This window comes from Moesziomyces antarcticus (genome assembly GCF_000747765.1).
Source record: "Moesziomyces antarcticus DNA, scaffold: scaffold_v10001, strain JCM 10317, whole genome shotgun sequence".
Lineage (NCBI taxonomy): Eukaryota > Fungi > Basidiomycota > Ustilaginomycetes > Ustilaginales > Ustilaginaceae > Moesziomyces > Moesziomyces antarcticus.
This window is the reverse complement of record NW_014639009.1, coordinates 172645-190548: the sequence shown is the minus strand read 5'-3', so window position 1 is coordinate 190548 and position 17904 is coordinate 172645. Positions and strand designations below refer to the sequence as shown.

Here is a 17904-nt window from a genome sequence, read left to right as displayed (position 1 = left end):
ACCCGCACTGCGAGGTCGCGCGAAATGAGGTGGGTCGGCGCCCTGAAAAATGGTGTGTTTCTGGCAGGACTGGCGAGATGAAGCTGGAACAAGGCTCGACCAAAACGTCGGCGTCGGCTCTAGGTACGGATCGTGTAGCGACTTTATGTGGCGTGGCAAGGAGGCCCGCGATAAGGCTTTGGTGGAGAGAAGGGTATGGTAGACGGAGGCAAGGAGCACCGAGCATTGGGCGAGGGAGAGTGTCAGGAAGCTCGTATCCCAGATGAGGGCGGAGTTGCTCCGCGCCGAGGCGCAGCCTTGCCTCCTGAGCCGTTCTTAAAAATAGACTGACCAGGTGCGTCGGTCGGCCAAGCTGCCAAGCCTCGACTTGGCAGGGCTGACTGCCTCGTCATGTCACCGTCTTTCGCATCCACAATTGTGCCTTCCGTCATCCATCCCAACGAAGCTTTCGATGCCTCCCACCTGGCATTGGCATTCTGGACTCCCGAACAGGCTTCAATGCGCTTCAGAATGGCTAGGTGTGGCGATAGAGGCGCTGGACGCTCCACCTTTTCATCGCGTTTACGAGGCCTTTGATTCTCGGTAACCACCGAGAGCACAGCATCGGAACGCGGGCCGCTCCTCCTGAGATCTACTCATTTGCAGACTGCATTTCTTGCATTCTAGGTGGGGTAGCAAAGGCAACAGAAAGCCAACGCAAAAGGGGTCAACCGAGCGCGTCATAGCAAAGCGTTCGTGCGGCCTCCATGTGCTCTCGCTGCCAAAAAGGAGAACGTGTCGCAGACTGACATTTCGGCTGTGTTTACCGGGTCTGCTGTGGTGGCTGAGAAAAATGTCGTAATTCCACAGCAGCTGCATACCGAAAATTTTCGCGATAGATGAGGAGTTCTGCCGGTCTTACATCTTGAAATTTTGATCTCACCCGCAGCGGCCTTCCTCGACTGGACCGCAGCAGCTGGAGGTCGGGCCAGCGCTGCAGTCCCAGCTCTCGGGAAGGAGACACTCAACACAGTCATTGCAAGAAGACAGCGACGGGATGGGGTTTTGTTAGGGTTGAGTTATGTGCAAGGACTTGAGCAGCGAGCGTACATGTGTATACAGGAAACCGGAACATGTGTTCGTATCTCAAAAACGGAGCCGCATGTGTGGGAGCAAGAGCGGCAGGATCCAAGGGCGATAAAAAAGGGCTGAGTGAACCGTAGCTGGTGGAAAAGGGTCCGGTTGGAGTTCCAGGGCTTAGGCTGCAGCACGTCGAAGGGAAAAACAGAACCGGAAAAGTGACGGTGGCGGAATGCGAAACCGAAGAAATGATGACGACGGACGGCGTCAAATCTATCGCGACCCAAAGGAAGAAGGGAGAGGCGGAAACGGCGAATAGCTTATGCAAGGTAGGGCCCGAAGCAGGATGAATCAGGACGGGATGGGTGAAGAAAGAGGCGGAATGGGTTGGCCGATACGGGACCGAGTAGGGAACATCGGTAGACCAACGACCTTTTGGTGATTAGCGCGACGGGATGGAGTGGTTGGCAGGACACGGCTGCGAACTGTCTTGGCGGCGCGCTTAGACAGCGACGGGGTTGGACTGGACGACAGCCGCAAAGTCCATCATGGGTGCAGCCGCACCGCTTGCGTTGGTGGAAGCCTGCTTGGGCGCGCTGGTCTTGGCGTCGGCGTCGTCGGCCGACTCGCCAGCCTCCTTTGCCTCGCCATTCGCCGCTGGAGTAGCAGCGGGCTTGTCGTCAGCGGCAGCGGCGGTCTCGGTCTCCTTGGTAGGCTCAGGCTGCTTCTTGACAGGAGCAGGGGCCGAAAGGATGGCCGAGAAGTTGACCTTGGGGGCACCGTTGGCGGGGGCGGCCGCGACGGGCGCAGGAGCCGCAGCAGCCTGACCCTGACCGTTGGTCAAGGCCGGGAAGTCGTCAGCATTCGGCAGGCGCTGGGGAGCGGGCTTCTTCTGACCCGCAGCGCCCTGGGCGCCCTGGCCGTTGGCGCGACCGTTCGAGCCCTGGTTGGCTCGCGAGCGCGCACCGTTCTGGTTGTGGTTGCCCTTGCCAGCTTGGACGCCGTTCGCCTGGGGCTTGGCACCGTTCTGACGGTTGGCAGCACCGTTGCTGCCGTTACCGTTGACCATGGGCTTGGACGGGATGGAAGCAGGGATTCGGTCGCCCTGGCCTGCGGGAGCGGCAGCAGCAGGCTTGGCCTCGTCGCTCTTGGCACTCGCCGCGGCGCGCTTGCCGTTGCTGTTGTTTTCGGCCTTGGCCTCAGACTTGCCAGCAGACGCAGCATTGGGGCCGCTGGACTTGGTCGCGGTCGAGGAGCCAGCAGCCGCATTCGACTTGGCAGTGGCCTCCTTCTTGGCAGGAGCAGATGCAGCCGCAGCCGTCGACTTGTCGGCGGCATCGGCACGCGAAGCAGTGCGGTCAGCCGAGGGCTTGGACGTGCTGTCGTTCTTCTGGTTCGAAGCGGTGATGGTGGTCTGCGCAGAGGCAGGAGAGGTGGACACGCTCACGTCCCTTGGCGTGGCAGGCAGGCCGCTGTTCTCACCGTTGGCCGCAGTACCGGCTGAAGACGACTCCTTTGCAGAGTTGTTGGTGTTGCTGTTGTTGCTGTTGTTGTTGTTGTTGTGGTTGTTGTTGTTGGACGCCTTTGCGTTTTTGGCAGCGAGCGCGCGGTTGATGGCGCGCGAAGCCTCGATCGAGTGGTTGGATCGACCCGCGTTGGGGCCACGAGCATCGGTGCCGTCCGGAAGAATGTGGGGGAATCGGCAGTCCTCGCCATGCTTGCAGGCCGAGCGGGCGAAGAAGAGGCAGGCGGGACGCTCGCTCGAGCGCTTGCCGAGCTCCGAGCGCTGACCGAAGTTGCCGCCCATGGAGGCGCCGCCTCGACGGGCACCTTTGGTGCCACGGGTCGTAGGCTGGGAGCCAGTCAAGAAGCTGCCGTCAGCGCCGACAGAAACGCCGTTCTGTGCTGGCCCGGGCTGGAAGGGTGCGGCGTGGTGGGCCATGAAGGCGCTGAAGGAGGTGGTGGTGGCGGTGGCCGGGCTTGCCGTCGCCGATGCTGGCTTGGCCGACTCGGCGGAGTTCTTGGGCGCCGTCTTGGCGTCAGAGGCAGAGTCAGCCTTGCTGGCCTCAGTATCGGCTTGCACTGCCACAGCAGCTGGGGCTGCGGCATCTGGCGATGCCTCGGTAGCAGCCGGGCCGGACTGGCCCTCCTGGGCGGGTTGCTGGGAGCCAAGCTGCTGGCGCGGGTGCGAGGCGAACTGGTGTCCGTACGAATCTCCGTCGGCAGAGTGCTGGTTCGGGGCCATGTGGGGAGGAGGAGGCATGTGCACAGGCATGGGAACGCCAGCGTACTGGAGGGGCATGGGAGGCGCCATCGAGTAGAAGTGCTGCGGTGGTCCGTAGGCCGGGTAGCCGTAGGTGTGCGATTGGAAGAACATGGGAGCCTGGCCCGGCGAGACAGGGCCAGCGCTGGAGGAGGCGGCAGGGACGGGGACGGGGTGGGCGAAGATGCACTTTTCGCCGTATCGGCAGTTGGGGAAGAATCGGCAGGGGATCATCCTTGCGACCTCGGGGGGCGGGAGGCTCCCGGAGGAGCTGTCCTTGGCGGCGTGGGCGCGGTGCTCCGGGTTGTGCGAGGGGTCGAAGAAGGCATGCTGAGGCTGGAATGGGTATGCTGGATGCGACATGGGATGCTGGTGGACGAGGTGCTGCTGCTGCTGATGCTGCTGCTGCTGGCCGTCGTTCTGGTAGGATGGGGGCTGGACGTAACTCACGGTTCCGTCGGGGAGCTGCTTGCCACCGTGCGAGTCGACGACGGGAGCGGTCTGGAAGGCAGTGGACTGGGTGTGCTGCAGAGCGTTGTTGACGACGGCAGCAAGCTCGGGGTTTTGCTTGAGGGCGTCGTCGTTGACCACCTCGAGGGCGTTGGCACCTTGAGCGAGCAGCTGCGAAACAACCTGAATGTGGCCGGCGCGAACGGCGTACTGAAGTGCGGTCAAGCCGGCTTCGTCGCGTGCGTCGATTTCGAGCGAGGGCTGGTCGAGGAGAGAGCTGACGAGCTCGACGTTGCCGTCGTTGGCGGCCTGGAAGATGGTGGTGGTCATGATGGCAGTACCGGAAAGCGTGGAGCTTTCGTGAAGAGGACTAGAGGCCAGTTTTTGCAGGAATCCAGGAGGAGCTTAGCCTCACTGACACTGTGCTTGCTGCAGTGCAGTGAAGGATGGCTGTCTGCAACCTCGCTGGCTGGTGCCGATGTCGACGCAGTGGAATGAGAAAGATGTCCAGAACGGTTGAGATCGAACCGCTTGAACTGCTACCGTGGAGAAAAGACCGGGAGATTCCAGCGAAAGGATAGAAACGGCCCTAGCTACAAGATCGGAGTCCACGACAGATGGGCGATCAGAGGAAGACGAGTGACGTGCGTGTGAGGAGGCGGCCAGGCGAACGCAAGAGGAAGCCGGCGAACGGATAGGAGGGTCGGGATTTGGAGGGAATATGCAGCCACGAGGTGCCACAACGGAGCGGAGAGAATGCGGAGGTGACGATGCGAAAAGTGAGGGACCGGAGGGTGATGGTTTGAGAAGGATTGGTGTCCGTGTCGTCACGGCAGCTTCTGACGGCCTCGTTTTCGCTTTCTCGCACACTGAGGGCCCGTCAAACGAAGGACCAGAAGAGCAGAAGAAAAAAAAAGTGGTTCACAGCCAAGCGAGCTCCCAGTCGGAAGGTTGGGATTTTTTTTTGTCCTGCAGCGCAAAGCTTTCTTCCTGTTGCTGCATTTTTTCCCGATTTCTTGGTGGGATTTGCCGAGAGCGAGAGCGGGAGGCGACCGCGAGAACACCACACTAAATCCAGATCGGGCAGCGGTACAAAAAGTGTCGGACTGCTGCTGGGCATGCTCGGACGAGAGTGGCACATGGCAGCAGCCGGTTGCAGACGGCGACACGAGCTAGGCGTTGGCCCCCGACGCAGCAGACCAAGCTTTTACCTCTAGCTTCATGCATGTGCCTGTGGAATCGGATGCTGCACCTTAAAGGCCAACAGCCTGAGGTCACACTTTTCTGCTGGAAAGGCCCAAGAGCTCATGCAAGCGGCGCCATACCCACGTTTGGTGCTCTCTAGGTGGGTCAAGCTGGCGGTCCAGCCGGTTGCACCCTTTCATTTCCACGTTCCGAGCCCCCCGCGGTGAGACCAAGGGTTTTTGGTGGACCGCTTCAGAAAATCGACACCTCAAAATGGCAGCTCAAAATGGACAGAAAAAAAATGGCGCGAGAAAGAAGGGCTCCAACCTCCTGCGGCAACTGTGTGGCCTGCGAACCCTCTCGAGTTGATCCTCCCTCTCGCACGGTTGGAAATTTGGTCCCAGCCTCGCCCGACTTGCGAAGTTGGGAAGTGGAACTCTTCCGGTTCTTCCAAGAGAACCAGAACCAACTCGGCACCGCTATTCCAATCAGATCTCGCCCAGTCACCCCTCTACACCAACCTACACCTCTTCGTCGGGTCTCACAGCACCGCAACGTCCAGCAAACAGCAGTGCCGGCTGCAAAGGTGCACGACCTAGCTCGCGCGCACATCATTGCCGACACGTCGGTTCCATTCGCCCACTGACTAGGCCGCATGTTACAATAACTGGCAATCGTGTCCAGACATCCCCAAAGAGCCGCCGTCACAGGTGAGGTGCGCTAGTCGAATCATCATGGTGCTGCGCTGCTACAGTCGCAGGCATGTCGTGCCCGCTTTTCGCGCGGCTCAACGCCAGCTCACAACCGGCCTACCTTTGAGCGCTGCACACACCAACATCCCTTCAGACCAATTCAAAGCCACTTCTGCAGGCGCTCTCTCGCAATCTCGTCGTGTCGGACGAGCAGGGCATCAGCATGAAAGCTGGTCTTTCTTCTTTCCGGACCATCTCTCCTGGACCAAGAGACCCTCTGCGCCTCGCGCCTCGCATCCGCTTGTCAAAAAGCTCATCTCAGAGATCTACAGCACCGATCGCGAGCCTTCGGCCAACCGCACCTGGAAAGCCTACATGGATCTCAAGGAAGCCTCCGGTGCCCACGCCGTCGGCCAATCCTCCGAATCCTTCACCGCTCTTCTCACGCAGCTGGAGCCGGCCCACCTCCAGCAGCTTCTCCGTGCCATCGACCCTGCCGTGGCTGCGTCCAGAAAGCTCGCTCGCGCCGAGGCCAAGCATTTTCAGAGTCTGCAGCAGAAGCAGCAGGTCCTGACATCGGGTCTCGCTCCCACCAAGATCCTGGTTGAACCACAAATCTCGAGAAAGTCCGCCAAGACCTTTGATGCCCAGCACCCCGTGCGCGAGTACATGCGCAGGGTTCACATCATCTTCCGCGACATGCGTCTGCACTCCTCGGTCGTGCCTTCCACCAGCTCTGCCACCGATCCCCTTCCAAGTCTCGACGACTACAACCACGTCCTCGCCCGCCTCGCCACTGGCGGTCACATCGGTCCCATGTCGGCCATCTGGAACGAGCTCTCCAGTGTTTCGCTCAAATCGGGCACCAAAGGTCTTCACCCCAACCGCCACACGTATAGGGAGCTCATGATCGGCCTCAGCCGCCACGCCACCGAACAGATCGAAAGAGTGCAGAAGAACGAAGCCTCCAAGACCTTCGACTACTCGGGCAAAAAGAGGCAGCTCGAAAAGTCCGCTCGCGCCGCTGCTGCGGGCATGGCCAAGTTCGGCCAGATCCTCGCTCCTTCCGCCAGGGCAGCAGCCATCCTCGCCGCGCTTCGCACCATGGCGCTCCTCAAAGACATGAAGGAGCATGGCGTCACTCCCAACCAAATCACGCTCGATTTTGCCGCCAGGACGCTGCGTCTCGCCGGTCACACCGATGGGCTTCACATGCTCATGCACGACGCATACGGCATCGACTTGGCCTCGGCCGATACCGCAGTCACCTCGTCCACCGAACTCGCACCGACCACACACACGCTCAACACCATCCTCATGGCTCTCGGTGAGCAGGCAAGCGTTCCAGAAATGGTGGCCGCGTTCGAGACCTTGGCCAAGCCCTTGCCGGTGGCCTCGAACGGAACAGATGCCACCTCGTCAGGCGAAGGTCTCTTCTCGACAAAGTGGAAGGACATCTTCAGCAGCATACGCAACCGCGAGTCGGAGGCCGACCAGCTCGGCAATGTGCACGACGAGGCCGACATCCCGGACGTCTTCCCGTACACCCTTCCACACAGGATCCAGCCCAACACCAAGACCTTCCAGATCCTGCTCCGACATTGCTGCGCTGAGGTGGATCCGCTGCGCTCGCCCGTGGCGCTCAAGAACGAAGCAGGAGGCTCGGTGGCCGCGCTTGCCATGGAGTCAACTCAGCTTGCGCTTGCCGAGATGCAGGACGGCGGGCCCCGTGCAGCCGAGATGGAGCGCAGGACCAAGGGCGCCTACTCGCTCTTTGCCAGGAGCTTGCTCTCGGAGGCGATCGGCCGCTCCGAGGAGCTGCTACACTCGACTGCGCGCAGCCTTGGCATCGATCTGCAGCAGCGGGACGTGTTGGCGGAGGTTTCGGCAAAGGAGGCAGAAAGCAGTGGCGACCAGGAGGTCGCACAGGCCACCCAATTGCGACCGGAGTATCAGCGCGTGTCGGTCATTCCTGGCCGAGCGATGGACGCCGACTTCCATCCTATCTACGAAGCTCCATCGTTCTCCGTCACTGCGTTGATGGTCGAGCCTTTTTTCTCGCTCGCGTCCGCTCGCAGAAACATCGGTGATCTGCGCTGGGTCCGAGGTATGCTGTCCAAGGCCCTCGAAATCAAGATTGCCGAGACCCAGGTGATCGATGCCGCATGGCGGGTGTATCGCTCGCGCTTCGCAAAGCCGCGTCAGAACACTTCTGCCGCGCCAGCATCGGAAAGCGAACATGCTTCGGCCGAGTCCGACAGCTCAACTTCGCTCCAGTCGAATGGCCAGGGCCGTGCGGAGGTTTCGGCTTTCCTCCAAAGGCTGCGACAGCAGCACCGCATTGCAGCTAAACACGCCCAGTCGCTCGAGCAGCTGCTCTACGACCGACTCGACGAACGCCTGCACGACCTCTTGGCACGCAGGGACGCAAAGCAGCAGCAGCGTCAGCGCGCCTTCCGTGAAGGTCGCCTCAAGGCAGAACAGCAGAAGCTCGAAGAGCAGGAACGCGAAGCAGCGAGGAAGGCCCAGGCAGCGGAGGCGCGAAGGCTGCGAGCGCTCCAGAAGGAGCAGCAACAAAATCCTTCTGCCGAAGGCTCAAGCAATCATTTGGACGCCGCTTCGCCCGCCACTGTCACCGCATAAGCCCAGCAGCTGCTCAGAAATGGATACACATAGAGCAACAAACAATTCTCGGATGGTCAAGCTGCCACATTGAGGATTATGAGAGGGCGTGAACGGCAGAGCAGAGTGCAGGGGCGAATTCTTACCTTGGTGCTTGGAATAAGACAAGCCGAAGAGAGTCATGAGCGGGCTTGCTGTGGGGTCCACTACGCGACGGGGAGCTTGCGGAGCTTGCAGAATCGATTGCTCGGTGTGCGGCGGCGCTACGTGTCAGGTTGGCGTCGGGTCGGCGCCCTCTCGAATTTCGGCCTGAGCAGGCGGTGGCCAGCAACGCACCGACCACCCGGCGAATGCAGCCCTGTGCTTCTTCGCGACCCTGACTTCCTTGAACCTCATTTCCTCACACCTTGCAGCGACCCACCGACTCTATCGGTGCATCTTCACCTGTTTCTTTGAACGGCTTTGCACCGACCTGCCGTTTCAACGATCAGTCCGCAACTTCGACGCCCGACTTCTTAGCAAGGAATTGCCTCCGTAATCGTCCAACGCAGCAGTCAAGATGGCCGACGCCGAGGCAGCCGAGCGTGCTGCCAAGGCTGCTCGAGCACGTGCTAAGCTCAAGAAGCATCAAGCGCAGAAGAAGGCAGCGGCCGAAGCCGAAGCCGAAGCTGCGCAACCTACGAGCGACAAGGATGCGGACAATGCTGACTCTCCGGCTCCGGCCGCCTCGAACGGCGCTGCTGCGGCGGAGGAGCCGGCAGAACCTGCCGCTACGTCCGAGGAAAAGGCCACGACCAATTCGCTCCAGAATGAGGAGCTCATAGAGGCTCAAAGCAGGGTTGAGTCTCTCACCAAGCAACTAGAGAGCACAAGAAAGGAGCTACAAGCAGCGACTGATGCGTCGTCATCACTCCAGCGTCAGCTCAAGGAGGCCGAGGAGAAATCCAAGTCGTCGCTCCAGGCGGCGGAAGAGTCCAGCAAAGCTCAGATCAAGAAGCTTGAGGATGACTTGCAGGCCCAACAAGCCAAGGCAGCTGGTCTGGAAAAGGAGTTGCAACAGCAGCGCGATGGGCTCAAGAAGGCCGAGGAGAAGGCCACGCAGTCTGGCGAGCGAATCGCTGCCCTCGAAGCATCTTTGAAGGACAATGCAACCTCGGAATCTTCCCTCAAGGAACGCATCGGCAAAGTTGAAGCTGACCACAAGCAGGCTCAGGATCGCGCATCAAAGCTGGAGAAAGATCTCGACGAATCTCGGAAAGCATTGGACAGAGCCACCAGCGATGCGAAGGATGCGGCAGTGAAGCTGAAAGAAGCCGAAGGCAAGACGGCGACCGATCTCAGAGTTGCGCAAAAGCTCGAAGAAGACAGGTCAAAGTTGCAGCGTGAGGCAGAAGAACAAAGGAAGCAAGCAGACCAGCTTCGTAGCAGCGTCGAGACCAAGGAGAAGGCGATACAAGATCTGCAAAGTAAACTCGACGATCCAAGCAAGTCCAACGAGATCGCGGCGCTGTCCAAGCAACTGAAAGAATCCAACGCAAAGATCTCGAGCTTGGAATCTGGGCTGGCTGAGAAGGACGAGAGCCTCAAGAGCTCCGCCTCGGACAACGACAAGCTGTCGAAGCAGATCGCTGAGCTCGAGAACGAGGCCAAGGCCGCGGAATCCAACGCGTCAACGCTCGAAGGCAAGATGAAAGAGTCGATCGACCGCGAAGCCAAGACCAAAGCGAGCCTGCAAGAAGCCGAAGCCAAGGGCATCAAGTTTGCAGCGGAGCGCGCCGAGCTCGAAAAGAAGCACGGCGAGGCTGAAGCGGGTATCAAAAGCTGGAAGGAAGAGGCGGAGAAGCACTCAGCTGCTCTTGCTAAGGCCGAACAGGATGCAGCACACGTTCGAGACAAGGCTGACGCCAAGGAGAAGGATCTGTCGACTCTGCAAGTTCAGAAGCAGAAGCTTGCCGACGAGCTGTCCGAGACGAAGAGCAAAGTCGAGTCGCTCACTAAGCAGCAGGCCGCCTTGGAAGCCGCGAAGGCAGAGGCGATCGGTAACTCGAAGGAGCTGGACAAGAGCCACGCTACGCAGATCTCGGAGCTCAATAGCAAGATCAAGCAGCTTGAAGACCAAGCCAAGAAGGACAGTGTTGCGGCGACAAAGCTTTTGGACGACGCCAAGAAGCGTGGCGACGAATCCAGCAAGCACGCGGATGGTCTCGATGCATCTCTTAAGGAGTCTCAGGCCAAGGTCAAGGCCTTGGAAGGTCAACTACAGGAACGCGACGGCAAGATTGCCAAGGCCGAAGATCAGCATGCGAACACTCAAAAGGAGCTGGGCAGCGCCTCATCACAGCTCGAATCGCTCAGGAAGGAGCTCAAGAGTGCGCAGGACCAGATTTCGAGCATACAAAAGGAGCGGGCCGACTCCGTCAAGCAGGTCGAAGACCTCAACAAGCAGCTTGCCAAACTTCAGCAAGACCATAAGGAGGTGAGCTCATCGCGATCCCAAGGTAAGGAGGAGCTCGAAAAATCGCAGAAGCAAGTCGCCTCCTTCGAGGTTAAGGAAAAGGAATGGTCTGCCAAGCACAAGGAACTGGAGGAGCTCAAGTCCAAAGCCCTGCAGGAAGCTGCTTCTCTGCGCTCCGAGGTCGCCACCTACAAGAGCGGCAGTGAGACTACATCGAAGGAGCTCACTTCGGTCAAGAAAAAGCACGCGACGAGCGAGGCAGAACTCAAGGCAGCCCAGCAGGAGGTCGCGAAGGTCACCGCAGCGCGAACGGAGGCCGAGAAGCGCATCAAGGAGCTTGACGCTCAGCTGGCGTCATCCAAGTCTGAAGCCGACAAGACTCGAGAGGCGCTACAAAGTGTCAAGTCCGAGCTTGACGCGGAGGCCAAGGCACGTTCTGCAGCCGACGGCACTGCGAAGGAACGTCAAGCAGACCTCGACAAGGCGGTAAAGCATGCTGAGGAGCTCGAGGCGCGAGCCAAGTCCCTTGCCGCCGACCTCGACAAAGCCAAGGCGGACCACAAGCAGGCTCAGCAAGAGACAGCCGAACGAGAGAAGAGCCTGGACGCTGCCAAGCGCGAAGCAGCCACTACTGGCGACGAGCTGAAGAGCGTCACGGCAAAGCTCAACGAGTCTCAAGCAGCCTACAAGAAAATCGAGGCTGAGAAGGCAGAGCTCGACAGGACCACGGCAGGGCTTCGGAAGCAGCTCGGAGACACCGAGAAGAAGGCCGAGAGCTCTTCTGCCGCGCTGGCCAAGGCGACCAAAGTCCACGGCGAGGCTCTTGCTCAGAAGGACAAGGAGCTGGCGCAAGCGCAAGGGCAGGTCGAGGCGCAAAGCAAGCAACTCACCACCCTCGAGGTCAAGAACGGTAGCCTGCAGAAGACTTCCGACCAGCTCCGTGATCAGAAGGACAAGCTGCAGATGGAGCTCGAAGCTTCCAAAGCGGAAACTGAGACGCACAAGTCTTCTGCGGACGGCAAGGCTAAAGAAATCGAGACACTCGCAGCCAAGGTCTCGACCACAGAAGCGAACTTGGCCAAGTCGACAAACGAGGCTGCCACCGCCAAAGACCGCATTGACGAGCTTCAGAAGGAAGTGCAGGCTACGACCAAGGATCTGGAAGCGGCTCGCAAAGCATCTGAAGCAAACAAGAGCTCAGCCGAGCAGAGCCAAGCACAAGTCAAAAATCTGGAAGCGAAGATCAAAGATGCAGACGCAGAGCTTGTGAAGGCCCGCGACGAGATCAGTGCGGCACGCACGCAAGTCACTCAGCTCAAGGACGAGCTTGGCAGCAAGGCGAAGGCGCTCGAGGCAGCGATGGCAGACGCAGCAGCCAGCAAAGCATCCGCGGAGGAGCAAGGCAAGGAGATCAAGACGCTGCAGAGCAAGCTCAAGGACTCCGATGCCAAGCTGACAAAGGCCACGCAGGAAGCGACATCATCCCAAGCCAAGGTCAAAGAGCTACAAAGCGAGCTGCAGGCCAAAGCCAAGGAGCTCGAAATCAAGTCGAGCGAAGCTGACAAGCATCATTCCCAAGCGCAGAGCTTGTCCAAGCAGCTCGAATCATCCACGCAACAGCACACGGAGCTGTCGAGCAAGCTGAAAGAGCAAATGTCGGCCCACGAGGAGCTCACCAAGGCACACAAACAGACAAGCGCCGACCATGCGGCTGTGCAGTCGGAGCTTGAGAAGCAACGCGCCCTGCTACAAAAGTCTTCCGAGGACCACGAGCAGGCCCGCAGCGAGGCTGCGCAGCTGAGCGAGAAGCTGGCACAGGCACAGGCCGACCACAATGACGTCAAACAGAAATGGTCGGATCTCACCGAACGCCATACCGTCCTTGTCGCCACTCACGAAGAGCACAAGGAAGCTGCCGAGGCACAATCCAAGGAGATCAAAGCAGCCACGGCGAAGATTGCTGACCTCGAGACAAAGCTCAGCGAGTCGAATGCTGCCCGCGACGAAGTTCGTGCCGAGCTGGCAGACAAGGTTGGACGATTCCAGGAACTCGAGAGCAAGCTGCAAGCAGCCGAGGCCGAGATCAAGACGCTCAGCGCACGCGCCACGTCCGGCGACGAGGCTCTCAAGACTAACCAGGAGAAGCTCGATGCCCTGACCAGCCAGGCTAAGCAAGAAGCCGAAACGCTCAAGCGTCTCGAGAAGGAGCTTGCTGCTGCCCAGAAGTCGGCCAAGGACGGTGCGCTCAAGCACAAGGCGGCTGTGACCGCGGCCGCCAAACAGCTCGACGCGGTCAAAGCCGAGCTCGAGAAAGCCAAGGCAGAGCACGCTGAGGCGATGCAGAAAGCCACTGATGAGCATGAATCGGCCGCAACCGAGGCTGCTGGTCAGATCGAAGCTGTCAAGGCCGAGCTCGAGAAGGCGAAGGCCGACCATGCCGATGCCGTCGCAAAGATCAGCTCGGAGCGTAAAGGCGCCGTTGCGGCCGCCGAGGGGCAAGTCGAGGACATCAAAGCAGAGCTGGCAAAGGCCAACGATGATCATGCTGCGGCGCTCAAGGCCGCCATCGACGACCACGACGTTGCCGCTCGCGGCGCCGCCGAGCAGATCAAAGGGCTGCAAGCTCAACTCCAGAAGGCCAAAGCTGGGCAAGATCAGTCAACGAAGGCGGCCAATGAGCAGCTCGCAGCGCTCAAGTCCGAGCTTGCTGAGGCGAAGTCTCAACATAGCGCGTCGATGGCAACAGCGACCAAAGAGCATGAGACTGCGGCTGCAGCCAGTGGCAAGCAGCTCAAGGAGCTGCAGGCGGAACTGGAAAAAACGAAGGTCGAGCATGCTCAGTCGGCCAAGACTGCCAAAGAGCAGCTGGAGGCACTCAAGGCCGATCTTGCCGAAGCGAACTCGCAACATGCTGCATCGCTCAAGAAGGCAATCGGAGAGCAGAAGTCCGCGGCTGCGACCAGTTCCAAACAGCTGGAAGCGCTGCAAGCAGAGCTTGACAAGGCCAAGGCTGGTCATGCCGACTCTGCCAAGGACGCGAAGCAGCAGCTAGAGTCTCTCAAGGCGGAGCTAGCCGAAGCCAAGGTACAGCATGCTGCATCGCTCGCCAAGGCGACCGACGAGCACGAGGCAGCAGCAGCGGCCAGTGATAAGCAGATTGAAGGGCTGCAGACCGAGCTCGAGCAGCTGAAGGCGAAGCACTCCGAGTCAACAGCCAAGCTTTCGCAAGAGCATCGGGCCGCGTCCGATGCGCTTGGGGCAGAGCGCAGCAAGCTCAGCGGAGAGCTCGACAAGTTGCGTGAGGAGCACGTCAAGGCACTCTCTGCGCACACCACCGAGCTTTCGGACATGCAGGAGAAGCTCGGCGCGGCTGCTGATGAGCATAAGCAAGCGAAGGATGCGCACAGCAAGGAGATCAAGGCGCTCAAGGCGTCGCTCGAGAAAGGGAAGAAGGAGCGCGACGAGCAGATGGCCGCGCATACCCGCGAGATGCTCGATCTCTCCAAGGCGTTCGAGGACACGCGCGCCGAGATCCAGCGCAAGGAGAAAGAGCTGGAGCAACACTCGCAACAGCTCGAGTCGGTGCGAAGCACGCTTGGCAGCACAGAAGAGGATCTCAAGAAGCGCCACGAGCACGCCGCGACGCTTCAGAAGCAGCTCGAGGAGGTCAGTGGCGACCTGGCTGCACGCAATGCGCACGTCGAAAAGCTGCAGACCGACCACGCTGCTGCGTTGGAAGCCAAGACCGAGGAGATCGCATCCGTGCGTGCTGCGCACGACGACCAGCTGGCGTCTGAGCGCTCGCGTCTCGAGTCTTCTCTGGCCGACGTCCGCACGGAGCTCGCCGGGGCCAAGTCGGAGCTCGCCGAAGCCAAAGAAAAGCTGGCCTCGACGGAGCAGGACAGGTCGGCGTCTTCGAAGGAGGTGGGCAAGCTTTCGTCCGAGGTAACGACGCTAAAGAAGAAGCATTTGACAGCCAAGTCGTCTGCGGAAGCTGCCAAGAAGGAGAACGCCGAGCTGCGCACGCAGCTGGCGGGCATCCAAAAGCAGCTCGAGGAGCTGCGCTCGGGCAGCGACAAGGTGCGGGCTGATGGCGAGCTTCAGACGGAGGCGCTGCGGTCGGAGCTTGAGCTGGCGCGGGTGCGTGCGCAGGAAGCCGAGGCGGAAGCGGCGCGGGTGCGCGAGGAGCTCGAGACGAAGCGCGATGCGGTGCAGGTGAACAACACGAGCGTCTTCAGCAAGGAGCATTTGGACGATGTGGTGCAGGCGCACGAGCTGGAGCTGAGTGCGCTCCGATCGCAGATCCGCAAGCTCGAGGCGAGTGTGTTTGAAGAAACCGACAAGGCGCACAGAGCGACCCGGAAGGCGATCGAGCTCGAGGAACGTCTTCGCTCCATGCCTGGCGGTGAGGCTTCGACGCCGGTGGGTAAGGCGAACGGTGCCGGGCGCAGTCACAAGAGGAGCGCGACTACGACGCACGTGCCGTCGCTGTCGCCACTGGCAGAGCGGGAAGTGGACTTTGCCGAATCTGCACCGTCCGCTTCGTCGCCGACGGCGCCGACAAGGAGGGGCATTCGAACCATCACCGCATCCGAACTCCCGCTTCCAGCAGCACAGCGCCACCGACGCAGAGAGAGCTTGCAGATGCTCGCTGCGCGCATCGGTGATGCTCCGACTGCAACTTCTCCCACCACCGAGTCGGCTCTGCCCCAGATTCGCTCGGTCACGCTCGAGAGCAAAGGTCACACGCCGTCCAACTCGATTTCCCACGCCACGCCGCTGGCGCTTGGAGCCGACGCCGACGAATCGCTGCGCTCCGCTCAACGCGTCCGCCCGCAGTTCGCCAACGACGAACTGCTCTACTGCGCATGCTGTCGCGACGACCTCATCATCGTCTAGAACTCCAATCGTCATGCCAAGACCATCACACTCACGGGACTTGAAATGACATTCTGATTCCACACAAGTTTCTGATGTGTGCGAGTAGCCTGCGTGGCAAGAATAATAGAGAAGGGAAGCGGGTGGGTATATCGAATCGCGCTCGAAAAGGACCGTGTTGGAGGACCGCGCGTTGAGTTACTGTTGCTACAAGAGACGAGAAAATCGGAACAGCATGGATACGACGATAAAGGAGTTCAAAGAGTTGAAGGAGCAGCATCAAGACCGCGTGCATCACGAGGCAGGCTGTTGGAGCCCACCGTCGAGATGTAACAATGCGTTGCGATCTAGTCCTCGCGGTCTCGCTTGAGTTGCGAGCTGTTTGCAGCGCCATCGTTCTTGTTGGCGGCGCGTTTGGGATCGTTGGTGTCGTCGCCAGCGGAAGTGCCGACGCCGCGCGGGTGCAGTCCGCTCTGGCGATCGGGCGCGTCATGGCTAAAGTGATTCGCGGCACCTCCGAGGTCGCCATTGGACTGGCCGATCGCAGGCGAAGCTTGTGCGGTCGAGTGACCCGAGGCGTGCGAACTGGTACCGCTGGGACCGGCAGGATTCGAGAAGGGGTTGGGCACGGCGCTCTGATCCAAACCGCCCGACATGGCCTGGTCGGGACGCACGGTGATCAAGCTCTTAAGCCAGCCGTTCTCGGTGCGCAGACGTGCGTTCTCGGCTTCGAGGTCGGCGAGTCGCTGCTGCAGCTCTTTGGCGGCGTGTTCAAGCGCAGCCTCCCTCTGCTTCTTCTTGATCCTGAAGCGTGCCGACGCAGCTGTGTTTCGCCTGCGCTTGTCCTCTTCGATAGCCATTCGGTTGGCTTCCGCATCGGCCTCCGGATTGCCAGTGTCGATGAGCTTGAGCGGCGGGATCTCGTATCGTCGTTCGATGTCGTCCAGCCTGCCGCCGATCTCGTCCGAGTCGTCGGGGTCATCGTGCTGGGCTCTCTTGCCTTCCGAAGTGCTGGTACGCTTCTTCTTGGAAGGCGCCGATCCAGAGGCAGACGCAGAGGCGTTCGCCTCGCCTGCCTGCAGAGCGTCCGAGCGCGAAGGTGCGCCGGTCGAGCTGCTAGCCGCCGAATGCGTGCCGTTGACTGGAGCACCGGGCACGTTTGCAGGTGGAACCGATGCGGGCGCAATTGGGGCGCCTGCGCCTGCGCCTGGAGCGGCCCAGTTGGCAACGTGAGGGGACGGGGCGCTGATGCTGTTGCCACGAGAGGCTGCCAGGGACTGAGCAGCAAGCCATGCAGTGGGATTGGGACTAGAGGCGGCGGCACTCGGATGCGGCTGACCTGGTTGCGGCGCTGGCGTCTGTTGGGACCCATTCACGCCACCAATACCGGCACCACCGTTGACGATGCCCGCGAGATGGGATTGGAGTTGCGGGTTGGTGAGACCAGCAAGCTGGCTCAGACTAGCGAGGGCCAGCGGATTGCTGGCGAGAAGGTGCTGCAGGGCGAGGGCGGAAGTCATGTCAAGAGAGCCGGGAGCACCAAAGCCGGCTTGGGGAGCTGGCTGCTGCGGCGACTGGGCGGCTTGCGCGCCGAGTTGCTGCAAGCCTGGGAAGGCGCTGAAAAGCTGGAAGGGGTTGCTAATGCCTGCACCGGCAGGGTTGGTGGGTTGAGACGGCCTGACGGCAGCACTGAAGTTAGGAGCGCCAGGGAAGAAGCTCTGCTGGTGGTGGTGGTGCTGCTGTGCATGCTGCTGCGAGGCATGGGCGGACGCAGCATGGGGTTGCGAAGTGGGCGTATAGGGACTTGCAGGGTTGGAGTCGATGTCGCGAGCCTTGCCTCGCAGTGCATGGCTGCCTCGCGAGCTTGCGGCGGCGTTTCTGGCGAGGCGTTCACGCTCCTCCTCCTGGTTGCGACGGTTCTCGTCTTCGCGGCGACGGTTGTGTTCTGCCTCCTCCTTCTCCTTCTCCTCGTCACCGAGCAAGGCATGGCCGGTGGGACCGTCGAAGCTGAAGTTGGCGTTGGTCCAGAGGGCGAGCTGATCGGCAAAGTTGGGAGCCTGACCGCCGGTGGCATCGTTGTGAGCCGAGCCGCTGGCGACGTCGTCCGATGTGACGAAAGCGTCGATGTTGGCGAGCATGCTGTCGGAGCGCGAGTTGGAGCCGCCTTCGTTCTGATTGTCGGCAGGCGGAGAGGTGAATTGGTTGAGGCCGAAGAGGAAGGAGTTGGGGCTCTCCTCGAATGGCATGGCTACTGCGGCCAGACCCTCGCTGCGTGCCTTTCGAGCTTGGATGGAGGCTGA

At 60.6% G+C, this 17904-nt stretch overlaps 4 protein-coding genes across 4 annotated transcripts; 2 read left to right on the top strand and 2 right to left on the bottom strand.

Annotated features, from left to right (window-relative positions):
• Positions 1-1561: 1561 nt before the first annotated feature.
• On the bottom strand, positions 1562-4102 carry PAN0_001c0070 (uncharacterized protein; the record flags this gene model as incomplete). Its single annotated transcript, XM_014803690.1, has 1 exon — positions 1562-4102. The coding sequence occupies one exon, from the start codon at positions 4100-4102 to the stop codon at positions 1562-1564; it is 2541 nt and encodes an 846-aa protein (XP_014659176.1).
• Positions 4103-5691: 1589 nt separating this feature from the next.
• Positions 5692-8292, top strand: PAN0_001d0069 (uncharacterized protein; the record flags this gene model as incomplete). The annotated part of the gene is made up of 1 exon (XM_014803689.1): positions 5692-8292. The coding sequence occupies one exon, from the start codon at positions 5692-5694 to the stop codon at positions 8290-8292; it is 2601 nt and encodes an 866-aa protein (XP_014659175.1).
• A 538-nt stretch (positions 8293-8830) lies between these two features.
• Positions 8831-15625, top strand: PAN0_001d0068 (kinesin K39; the record flags this gene model as incomplete). Its single annotated transcript, XM_014803688.1, has 1 exon — positions 8831-15625. One exon carries the CDS (start codon positions 8831-8833, stop codon positions 15623-15625), a length of 6795 nt encoding a protein of 2264 aa, XP_014659174.1.
• A 326-nt stretch (positions 15626-15951) lies between these two features.
• PAN0_001c0067 (uncharacterized protein) lies at positions 15952-17850 on the bottom strand (the record flags this gene model as incomplete). Its single annotated transcript, XM_014803687.1, has 1 exon — positions 15952-17850. The coding sequence occupies one exon, from the start codon at positions 17848-17850 to the stop codon at positions 15952-15954; it is 1899 nt and encodes a 632-aa protein (XP_014659173.1).
• Positions 17851-17904: the final 54 nt, after the last annotated feature.